Here is a 12,410-nt window from a genome sequence, read left to right on the forward strand (position 1 = left end):
TCACAGATACCATTTTTCTCTAAGAAGGAGTATAATTGTGAGGATACTACCTTTTCTAGTATCTTTGACAGAAAAGGGAGATTCGAAATTGGTCTGTAGTTAATTAATTCAGTGGGGTCAAGTTGTGTTTTTTTTTAATGAGTGGCTTAATAACAGCCAGTTTGTAGGTTTTGGGGACATATCCCCAAAATATGTCATAGCCAGCTGTACCATTAGCTGGCTCATACAGAACAAAATTATCATCAAATGTGTACATAATCATATTTTATAACAATTATAATAATACAACTATTTTTAATGTGTATTTACAGCTTTGTAATCTAGTCCGCTGAAATTCCCCCCAGCATGTCTCATTCTACACTGAACAGCTTCTTCCTGTCAGGGTCTGTATAGGAAATGATATCATTCACAGCCCCTGCCTCTAGAGAAAGGTTCTGCTTATATATTTATCATATAGAAACAGGTCTAAATGAAAGGTGTAAGCTGAAAGTTTACATGCATTTGATATTCACTACTTTTATTGTGTCAAAATACTGAACATTGCAGAGCTTTTATTTGAATTACAAATTTATTGAAAAGTATAAATATTAAAGAGTATTGATGAACATATGGCTTATGAATGGTACAGCTGGCTATGATATTTGGCCTTGTGCCAGTGTTAGACTAATAGCAGAATTCACAACAGTCGTGTAATCCACTAATCTTCTGGATTTGTGTTCTGAGAACTGTTAGAGTGGCATACACTGATTAATGAGGCTCCTGCAACAGAGTGAAAGATGACCTAAACACCAGAGTTGCTTAATGATTTTACTGTCAAAATGCAATTTATTTGTGATTGAATTAAACTCAGATAAGTTCAGCTTTAAAAAAAAGCACAGTAGCACAAACTGCAAGACAACGTACAAAACAGAAGCAGGCCCAAGAATACAAATATGCATTACCTGAAAAATGTTAGAAATGTAAGAAATATTGCTAAACACAAATTTTAGAAAAGATATTTTAGAGTTTATAACTATTGTCATTCCCCATTTGAATAGTATTTGTATATTGAAATATTTTCATGCACGTCAACCCAGTATTTTATTGCATTACATATATGCTGCGGATCTAACTTCTGGGTGAAATGAGCTTTGCTTATTAAATAGTTTTTTTTTTTAAAAGTTTACCTCATGATGTAGTGTTTGATGTCGATTTGCACCGATGACAACACAGACAAAAAGACATTTAGATTTTTTTAGCTTTACATTTGTGTTTTATAATTTATGATGAGTAAATACTGTAAACACTATTATATCATTACTTAATATATTACCTTATCCAATCAAAGGTGTCTTACTGTAAGTTATTTGCCATTATACATATTAAATCAGTCACACTGTAAGTAAATCTCTTAAACTAAATATATATTTTTTCTGTTTTTCTGAACTTAACAATGACCACAGTGAGAGGAATCATGACAAAAATAACAATAATACCAGCAAAAAGAATGGTCAGTTTATAAAATGTGGTGCAGAACGGGCTTTTGTAATGGGACTCTTCTTAAGATCTATTAAAAGTAATATTTTACTCTTACAAACACCAGCTAGATAAAATATTTATTGTATATGAATGTTATGAGTGTTAAAAAGGCACTTTTTTAAATGACCTTTAATGTTATTCCTATTAAATTATTTAAGACATGAGTCTTACAGGTTTGGAATAACATGAGGTTGAGTAATTAATGACACAATTTTTTATTTTTGGGTGAACTATCCCTTTAAGGCCAAGACTTTTGCTATCAGCTTTAAGTAGATAGAAGGCTAATGGGCCTAAAACTAGAACAAGGTCACCAAAATTTAAATGGTATTAGTTAACAGTACAGCCTCTGTTTATTAGCATGAGAAGACTTACATTAATTACATTTCTTAATTAAAACAGTTACATTTTTTAGGTGTTAAAAATAAACCAAAGTTCATGAACAAAGCTTGTGAAAGTTTTATGTTTCAAGTAGCATCAGTACACACAACAATTGCATATTCAATGTCTTCCTGCTTTTTTTGGTCTCTTGTTTGAGAAATACACAGCAGCATATTCTACTGAATCGTTTTCCTGCAAGAAGGCAGAAATATGTCTGTCAATATTCGGATACAGGCCATCACATGAGAGGTCATTAAAAGATTTGTGAAAAAGAAAAAAACCCATATGCTTTTCAATGTTTTGCCAAAAAATACAAAACAGCAAATACAAAAGCTTGTCTACCCGACAGATTTATTAATAATTAATTTAATTTTGTTCATTATAAAAAAGAACAAACAACAAAAACTTTCTATATTCCACTCAAGGGCACAATAACAGTGATTTTAGAAAGCGACAAAACAAAGACAAAGTTTTGCTTGTTTTTATTTCTACGTTGCGATACGGAAAATAATCAAAAGTCTGTGGAGTTTACCTTGTTATCCTGCTGTTGTGCTAGACATTCAATGACTGCTACAAAGCAGAAAAAAAGATAATCAGTAGTGAGGGAAATGTGTTTACCAAAGCCAGAAACATATCTGTTTTTAATATTAATTTCACATTCGCATTTTACCTTTTTTATACTTCTGTCTTCTTTTTCTGATGATCATCATTATGAGAGGAGTAGCATACGTAAAAAAAATTATCCCACCAAATAGGAGGGTCAGTATGAAATAGACGTTTCTAGAATACTCCTCAGTAGACATGGGTGATTTTTCCTCATCTGTGAAAATGTAATAATTTCAATTAAACTTTTTGACACCACAAAGAACATTTACATTTATTTACATTATTTGTGTCATTTACTAGGGAGACGAAAAAGCATAAAGCTCAGAAAATTATGAACATGACAGTATAGTTTTGAAAATATTACCTTTTACTTCAAGCCTGGTTCCATCACCAAATTTCATCTGATCTCCCGCAGTTCCACAAAAGTAGAAGCCAGAATCAGAAATGCTTGCTTTCTTAATTGTTAGGTTGGTGCTTTTGTTAAAAGGATGTGCGACCAGATTGTGTCTTGTAAAGTCATTATAATATTTTTGTTTTGCCTTCTGACTTTTTGTGAATGATATACGCACAACAGTAATGGGTACAGCCCCATCTGTTTGTTTAAACCAGTACAGAACTCCGGGAACATAGATATTGTGATGACACAACATAGTAACACTTTGTCCTGGATGAGCCTGAATATTTGCTATCGAAAACATAACTTGGAGAAAACCTGAAAGCCATTAAACAAAAAAAAGAAAAAGAAAGTAAAACTATAACACAACACAAAACAAAATCATTCAATTAAAATATGTCTCCCCATTTCAGTAACACCTCATGTATATTTATCATGTGTCACTTATCATAATATTGTAGTTCAGAGTACAAAATAATTCTTACCTGTCACAAAGAGCAATACAGCTGGAGCTGAAATATGTAACATTTCTGCACTGAGTCAAACCAGAATTCAAGAGGAAATAAATGTGATATCAAATATTTAAGAAGGAGGAGTGGCTTTTGCAACAGGAACTGTGGTAGACCCACCAATGAAAAGGCCCGTCAGGGTCAGACCATATCTGATAGTTGTTATACAAAAAATATATAGAGTCAAGCCCGAAATTATTCATACCCCTGGCAAATTCTGAGTTACTGTTATTCAACCAGCAAGTTTTTTTTATTTTTTATTAGCTCTATGTTTTAATACTAGAACATCTAGCAGTGGAATATACAACATGTGCGTTTGAGCTTCTATCAGTCTCGTGTCTCTTTAAGTTTCTTCCATGGAAATGTACTGCTGCGTAGCTTAACTCTGCTGCGCCCTAAAACCAACACCAAAGTTATTTTTTACATAACTAAATAAATTAAACAAAGTATAAGAAACACAGCAATATAGTTTATTTAAATTTTACCTCAGTAGCAGGAGACGAAGAAAGTGTTGTTTGCAATGGCTAGGTTTCTGTGAGGAATATAAACATTTTCAATTGCAGTAATCAGTTTTTTTTTTAAGATACATTATTAAATATATAAAATCTTAATATTTAATATTTTTTTGATATGTTAATATTCACATGTATATTTTGCAGTGAGTGCTCTAAAATAATGAAACTTCTCTCAATCATATCTTAATGATACAATCAGATTTCATCATATTTAACAATATAGAATTTTTTAAAATTCAGGATTTAATTTCATAATTAGTGTCAGTAATGCGTTAATAGTCAACATTATCATACAATATGCTCATCCATGAATATTAATGGCTCACCAGAAAATGTTTCTTGTCGTTTTTGTACTCTCTTACATAGAAGGATAGCGATGATCACCAACCACAAAATATTTGTTGCTACCAAAACTTCTTCAAAACTGTAAATCTCTTGTCATTCTTGAAGTCTCCATAAAACGTTGGTGGGAAAGTTTCAGCATAGAGGCTGAGGATGCATGTTGGAGCTTCTCCCAGAGATTGTTTGAACCAGGAATAGTAGTTTTCATAGTTTTGAGATATCAAGCACTCTAAAGTTACAGTTTCACCTGCAGTAAAGGTCTCCAGGACTTTCTTTTGAACTACAGCAGTAGATGCGATGAAGTCTGATAGGAAAAAAGATCAAACAGAGTATCATCAGAGCAAATCAGAACAAAAGTTTCCTAAATATTATAAGATAAGAATTGAATTTGCACAACAGATCTCTTTTCCACAGGAAACACACCTCTCCCAGTGGGTAGAAAAAATATCAGAAGTAGTTTAAACATAGTTGAGATCCTCTCTGCATTTGGCAACATCTTATGGAGTGTTTGTAAGACATGCGGGTGTGAAATGTCTGGGTTTAGGGGAGTCAAGTCTTGTCTTTCTGATTTAGACAACGTGATTAGCTGTCATCATTTTTCCATTCTGGCCTATTGGCCCATGTGATGTGGCTTGTCTTTTGTTCTTATGCTCATGATTGGAGCCTCTGTGAATCTGGTTCTGGTGTCTTCTGATGATCAACTGGTAATCATATTCTTTAATTCTCGCAAACTCTTATTTTCAGTAGTTTTTGACCTTTTTATAACATCATACTCACAAAATAACTTTTATAAGTAGTATGTAGTCTAGAAATACAGGGAACATTTAAATGTAGCTCATCTAGTAATGAGCTTTTCCGTATAATTTAGCCTCATGGCTTTTGGACACACTTTGAGTTCTTTCTGATGCCTAATTGATTATTTAACCCTCAGAACATGTCCACTAACATGACCACTAACAATTATTTAGTGAAACATGTCAGCTAATGAAGTAGTGCCCCCTATGTGCAGTCATTGTAAAAACACCTACAATAGTATCAAAACGCCTCCCATCTGTCAAACCACTACAGAACAACTTGTCATAAAGTGCTTTTATTAGTTTCCCTCACAATATAAAAATCTAACCTTAATAAAACACACCTCAACCAGCTAATCAAGAGTTTAAAATTGCCCACATGCCTTCATTCACTGTTCCCTACATTAGTCCATTAATATAGTTCATTTAAAGGAGTGAGTGAATTTGGACACTGAGTGTGATAGAAGTGCTGCCACTTTTGCGTAGTTTGTGCCCTTCTGTTTAATAATCATTAGAAAACTGTCAGCTCCTGTTGTAATAATAAAGATTTATCTTGACCTCATGGAAACTAGCATGTACACTATGCATGGTGATTCAGTTTATTGAAGAAGTTATTGAACAACCACTATTTGTGATAGAGGGTCGGTTTAAAGTGCTAGAAGAGAAACTCTAAATATAGCGAGATCTTGCACTTTGCTTTGGTGCTTGCTCCACTGCAATAAGATGATGGATGGAAACTTTTACCCACAGAGACTTAAGAGCGCTCAAGGCCGTTTGTTTATTCTCTGTTACTTTCAGAATCAAAATCTTGACCGCAGCCTAAGCGCTGTGCATCAAATTCTTCGTCTCATATGTATTTAGTGGCATGAGCCTGTTTCTGAAACCATTAGTCAATGTGTGAAAGGAACTAACATGTGGTATTCATGCAGTTGCACACTATAACAGTGCATTGTGACAAAATTGCATTGACACTGAGACATTAACACACTATACATAAGATAAGACATATTAGATCATTAATGACGGATAAATAAGCAAATGTGTCATGTTTCAGTGGAGCAAAGTGGTAAACAATTGATTATGCATTAAGAAAAATATTGTTTCTCTTTATCACATAAAAAAAAAAGTCTATATAAATAGGGCCCAATGCACTATTCATCTAACTGAATTTTCAGTATTGATTTTTTCCATAGGTGTTTTACCCATATTTTGAATAACACATTGCATTGTGTTGTGTGAGTTAAAGAAAATGTCTATAAACTAAACAGATAATGTCCTGGTAGAATATTACCAGCATTTTTCCTGCTTTTCTACAGTGTTTAATACACTGGCCAAAGACATGTTACATGTTTTGGACTGCAGGTTGGACCAAGATAAGGTACAGATCATGTTAAACAAGTTTTTGAATTTAGTAATAAGACTGGCTTGGAAGATAGTACTGAATGTTGCCACACCCATTGAAGGTATATTATAATAAATAAATATATATAATATGTTGATAATATGTTTATTTTCGTGGCTGTTTCATAATCAAATTCTAAAAAGTTTTTTTTTGCTGTCATCTGTGACTTGTCACCTTACTTATAAACAAGGGGTATTTTGTTTGTGGTTTTGGAAAGTAGTGTGAAAGGCATGTAGTGTGATTGTGTTTGTGTGGTTGTGAGGGCTGTGAGAGATGAGCTGAGGGGTCAGTCAGGTGGGTGGAACACAGTCAAACTGTGATACTCTTATATGCTAACAGGTGCACACACTGGCACACAGACATTTAAGAAAGCCTTTTTAAACATAGTTTACACAAATTTTAAATAAAATTATCAATAACTAAGCACACATTTCACAACAGTGTAGTACTTTGTGAGCAGTAGGGGTATTAATAATACTATTGAATATTGATAATATTACTTGGAAAATTTTAAAACAATGTTTAAATCTATTTATTTGTATTGCTATGTTTTTTTGTATATGTTTTGTAAATGTATATTTTTACAACTTTATAATTTGGTCTGCTGAAGTTTCTCTCCGAATGTCTCATTCTACACTGAACAGCTTCTTCCTGTCAGGGTCTGTATAGGAAATGAAATTATACACAACCTCTGCCTTTAGAGAAAGGGCCCGCTCTTATATACATCATAGAGAACATAAACAGATCTAAATTAAAGTTCTTAGAACTTTCAAGTGCATTTGAACTTTTATTGCAAATACTATGAAAATACTAAGCATTGAGCTCACATACACTTTAAATGTATGACATTAGTAATAGTGTATCAGTATTACAGTCTTGATGAACATATTGATTTTAAACATAACAGTATACTACAATATTTGACCTTGTGCCACTGTTGGACTATCTAGTCGCTGAATACACAACATCAGTATCTTCTGTATTTCTGGCGGCTCTTCTGGATTTTTTCTGGTGTTTTGAGAACTGTAGAGCGGCATACACTGATGAATAAGGTTCCTACAGCAGATTGAAATATGAATTTAATGACATTTAAAAATTGAAATTGAATTTTACATTTAAAAATTGTACAGAAATGTACAGAAGAAGGCTTATTAGAGTCTGAATACATTCTCTAATGTTAGAACTTACAATTCATTGCTAACTCTGATGTTGGGGACAGCTGAGAAATAGTCAAGGAATGTAGATTTTCTAGCTGATATTGGTGCTTGTACCCCACACATACAAAAGGCAAGATACTTTATACCCAAGCTTTACTTCATTACGTTGTTTTTTTGGTTTATTTTTACTTTTAAAAATGAACCATATTAAATTACTGTAAGACACAGCAATATTCTATTAAAAAGTTGTATTTTCACATAATGATTTTGACCATATGCAGGCCATATGCAAAACAGTGTCAAAATATCTACTATATTTCACTAAAAGATTGTTATATAAAAGTAATATTGAAAAACATTGTTATTATAGTAGTAATTTAAAGAAATCATAATTTTGCATTTTTAATATTTTTTTGTACACCGGTCAGCCTTGTCTTTAATTTCAGCTTTACAAGTATTTTTCCCAATACATATTTTTTCTATATATGTTGCAGACCTTTCGGTTATGGATTTAAATAAAAATGTTCCCCATTTAAAGAATGTACATTTTTATTTTAAAATTTACCTCATGATGTTGTGTTACATGGTGATCAGCGTCTGCGGCAACAGAAACAGAGCCTGAAAAATGGTGAAAAAAGCGTATTTATTTTATTTTAACAATTATTTCACAGTTATTTACCAGAGTAAAACTTTTGAATTAAATAGATGTACTGTTACCGTTTTCTTGTGTGTTTCTCCTCTGTATCTTAATGATAAGGGTGGTGAGCAGAATGATGATAAGAATAACAATACCACCAAAAATAAAGGTCAGCTTATAAAAGATGTTTTCAGAACATTCTCTTGTAGAAATTGGGCTCGGCTTGAGATCTGTTCAAATTAAATCACATTTTACTTTAACAGACCACCATCTAAATAAAAGCATGTAAAATAATGTTATGAGTGTCAGATAATAAACACCTTTATTTGCTATTTCTGTTTCATTCTGCAATGGTGTAACAGCCCTCTCTGCACATGAGCATGAAATTTAAAAAAAACTATTACTGATAATGACAGATTACCTTTAATGTCTAGTTGTGTTCCGTCACCGAATGTCATTATTATAGAGTCCCAACCACAGTAGTAGAGTCCGGAATCATAAATATCTACATTTAAAATGGTTAGGGATGTGTTTTCGGTGTTCAGAGACATCAGCATGCGATCTTGTCGAAAACCATTTAAATAACTTTTGTGTAGTACCTTAAACTGGTAGGTTATCATCATGTATACAATGGCAATAGGTACAGAACTGTTTGTTTGCTTGAACCAGTGTATGTTCTTTCCAGTTTTTGTTGTGTGTGGACACCAAACAGTGACATTCTCTCCTGGTTGAGCTGATAATTTGACTGTCTGAGATGATTGAACAGCTGTAAACAAGCCTAAAACCCACAAAGAAAAAACTGTTTTGTAATATTCATATTTAAAACCTTGATAACATACAATAAAATGCTCCCAAAACACTTTTAAAGCTTATAGAACTATCTCACACCGGATGTTTACTAATCAATCTTGAATTAATCATTCATTAATCTTGCATGATTGAAATAATTATAGAGATGCTTACCCATGCCACAGATCAACAGCACTGAAATTATTCTATGAACCATTGTAGTACTGAATCAGTCTAGAACCAACGAGGAAATTAAGATGAGGAAATCAATGTGCTTTTTTATGTGAGGGGGCGTGGCTTATGCTTACATCAAACTATGACAAACCTGTCAATCAACAGGCGAGTCCACGGTTACTATTGCCAGTTTAAAAGTTAAGAAGTATCATTATTAATCAGATATATTGATAATGATGTGATGCTTTCTTTACTTATTAAGCACTTTTAAGGCAAGACACTGCAAGTGAATAGGGTAAACAAATACTTACCCAGTTGATTGATTACTTTGATAATTGCAAACATTTTTTAAGTTTTTTAAAATGTTAGGTTTAAATATGCAAATGAGGCATTATTTAATGAAATATGTGCTAATTTGCATACATTTCCTGCATGAAGTCAGTTTCAAAATTCTTGTTTAATTTCTTTGACATAATCAAAAGTTTTTACAGAGGGAATTTGGGTATCTCATTTAGTCACAAAATAATTCCAAAAAACTTAGAACAGACAGGAAACACTATATTTTATTATTGAGAAATGAAATGTTGTATAAAAAAAATCCCTCTGTAAAAACCTTCAGGATACAGACAGGAATAAAAATGTAAAGTTTGATGTGTGTGAGTGCTACTTAAGTGGAGATTTATGACTCAGTGTTGGAGAAAAAAACTCATTTTGAGGGAATGGCCTATAAAAATATGCATTGTAATTTAAATCTATTGAGACAAGTAGATAAAGTGCTATAAAAAAATACTTAACAGTATTTTTTTTATGTTTTCCACTAGTCTGAAAAAACACTTTATGAAAAATCAAAAAGCCCAAAATCTCAAACTTGACAGGTGCATGAAAGAATAAAGAATAAATTGTTCGAAAGCTGGTTTACAAAGAACAAAATGCATGTTTGACTCTTATATATCTTTGAAAATGTCTTTTATTGATAATTTCTGAATTATATTATTGACATACATTTTACTTTTCCCCCAAATTGTTACTTGATTTTATCCTAATTTTATTTTTCTGACAGCCCAGAGTTTAGGCAGGACCGTAGCTTTCTGCCTAACCCTTTGACTTAAAGTGTATGAAAGTGACTAAGCAAAACTACTTAGTTATGAGCTAGTGAACATAAATTAGGTAATAGTTAATACTACGATGTATGACTGATCAAAACTGGTATATTTGGGACCATGAGACTCTTGTATGGCCAGCATGACACTTTAAGCCACATAAAAATTGAGATGCAGTCTAAAACACCGATATTTAATTGGAATTTGAATTCAAGGACTTTGTGAACTAGTGAGATTAAATTAATTAATCAGGAGGAATTCAAGTTAACTGCAGTGCAATTTTAATAAACTTGAACATTATGTACAGTAATGCAAAGAAAAGACAGATCTCTGATCACCTCAATAAGTACATATCTTAATAAATAAAACAGTGATACTATTTGGCTGTAAAAAATAAACCATAGGTAATAAATAAAAAATATATTTGAGTACAATATATATTTCAAGTATCAGTCTACATAGCAATTGGGTCCTCAGTATGTCGCTCTGCTGTTTTGGATCTTTTGTTTGCGAAATACACAGCAGCATATTCTACTGAATCATTTTCCTGCAAAGAAGTACAAACATGTATGTCACGATTCTAATCCAGCTGATCATACGACAACTTAGATTTGATTCGGAAGGCTTTGCATACTGTTTTCCTTTTCCTTTGCCCCCAAAATAAGTTCTACAGCAAAAAGTAGAAAATGCAACTATTTAAAACTAAACAAAAAAACTAAAATAGCAGTATTTAATCACTTATAAAAGAAGCAGAGTTGTAATTATTGTATAATTCAATGTTTGCAATGTCGCAATTCTTTGCTTGTTTTCATGTCTACGGTGAGACTGGGATTGTTTTAAAATGTTTTTTCTAAGAACTTGGAGTAAGTCTGTGGAGTTTACCTTGTCATTATGCTGTTGTGTTCGAGATTCAGCGATTGCTGCAGAGCAGAGAAAAAGACAATGAATTACTCTTAAGATAATGAGAGATTTCCAATGCCACTTTTTAAAATTCACTTCACATTTGTGATTTAATTTGATCTTTCTAAAGGGTTTACCTTTTTTATGCTCCTGTCTTCTGTGTTCTCTGATAATCGCCAAAATAAGAAGAACAATAAATGTAAGAAAAATTATTCCACCAAATAGGAGAGTCAGATTGAAATAGATGTCTCTAGAACACTCCTCAGTAGACACAGATGATTGCTCATGATCTGTAAAGGAGTGGACATAATTTCAATTAAACTTTTAAGTACTACTCCAAAGAACACATTATATAATTATTTTCCCTCATAATTTGATTAGAGAGATTAAACAAGAACTTTCATATATTAAACACATGTGGTGTTAACTTTAATACTGAAAGTAAAATAACATACCCTTTTTTGAGGTTCCTGTGTAATTTTTCTCTGATATGAAAACAGTTGACCAGTATAAGTTATTTGCCAATGTGACACTTGCAATGGTATTTAAATTGTGGTGTTTTTCAACATGCTATTAATGACAGAGTGAGAAAAAAGAGCAAAAAGAAAATAGAGTACAGCGAGAGAGCTTTAAAAAGATTACCTTTTACTTCAAGTCTGGTTCCATTGCCAAATTTCATGTGATAGTCTGTAGCTCCACAAAAGTAGAAACCAGAATCTGAAAATTTCACTTGCTTAATTTTTAGAGTCGTGTTTTTGCTGAACTGATCCATGATCATGCGGACTTTTGTGAAATTGTTGAAATAATTTGGCTCAACCTTCTGAAGACTTTCAGTGTATAACATATGCACGATAGCAATGGGTACATCACCATCTGTTTGTTTGAACCAGAACAGATCTCCAGTAACATGGATATTGTGTGAACACCACATAGTGACACTTTGTCCTGGATGAGCCTGTATACTTGCTGTCGAAAACATAACTTGGAGAAAACCTGAAAGTCATTAAATAAGAAAATTAAAACAAAATCACACCAAAAAACAATTTAATTATATTAAAATAAGTGTCTCCCAATTTCATTAGCACCTATTTTTAAAATGTACTACACTCTCTTAATATAGTTTTGTAGATTACAGTAGAAAATAATTCTTACCCGTCCCAAAGAGCAATAAAGCTGCAGCTGAAATATGTAACAT

At 32.4% G+C, this 12,410-nt stretch overlaps 1 protein-coding gene and 2 gene segments (V, D, J or C); all 3 read right to left on the reverse strand.

Annotated features, from left to right (window-relative positions):
• Positions 1–2,016: 2,016 nt before the first annotated feature.
• On the reverse strand, positions 2,017–3,424 carry LOC141331626 (Ig kappa chain V-VI region NQ2-6.1-like). The segment is given in 4 exon segments: positions 2,017–2,110; positions 2,442–2,463; positions 2,867–3,214; positions 3,382–3,424. Coding segments are annotated over 4 exon segments (507 nt in total).
• A 3,976-nt stretch (positions 3,425–7,400) lies between these two features.
• On the reverse strand, positions 7,401–9,219 carry LOC141331627 (T cell receptor alpha chain MC.7.G5-like). The gene is made up of 6 exons (XM_073836673.1): positions 9,216–9,219; positions 8,674–9,051; positions 8,573–8,620; positions 8,333–8,482; positions 8,181–8,212; positions 7,401–7,514 (listed from the first exon to the last, which is right to left on the reverse strand). Exons 1-6 carry the CDS (start codon positions 9,217–9,219, stop codon positions 7,401–7,403), a joined length of 726 nt encoding a protein of 241 aa, XP_073692774.1.
• A 1,550-nt stretch (positions 9,220–10,769) lies between these two features.
• On the reverse strand, positions 10,770–12,410 carry LOC141331629 (Ig kappa chain V-II region 7S34.1-like). The segment is given in 4 exon segments: positions 10,770–10,862; positions 11,198–11,235; positions 11,858–12,208; positions 12,368–12,410. Coding segments are annotated over 4 exon segments (525 nt in total).

This window comes from Garra rufa, chromosome 3, assembly GCF_049309525.1.
Source record: "Garra rufa chromosome 3, GarRuf1.0, whole genome shotgun sequence".
Lineage (NCBI taxonomy): Eukaryota > Metazoa > Chordata > Actinopteri > Cypriniformes > Cyprinidae > Garra > Garra rufa.

Bases quoted from the DNA above. Each gene is read 5' to 3' on its own strand.
- LOC141331627 (XM_073836673.1), bottom strand. The intron at 8,213-8,332 runs GTAACAGTACAT...CTGTTGCCGCAG, and splicing joins GAGAAACACACAAGAAAACG to ACGCTGATCACCATGTAACA. The intron at 7,515-8,180 runs GTAAATTTTAAA...AATCTGCTGTAG, and splicing joins ATGTAACACAACATCATGAG to GAACCTTATTCATCAGTGTA.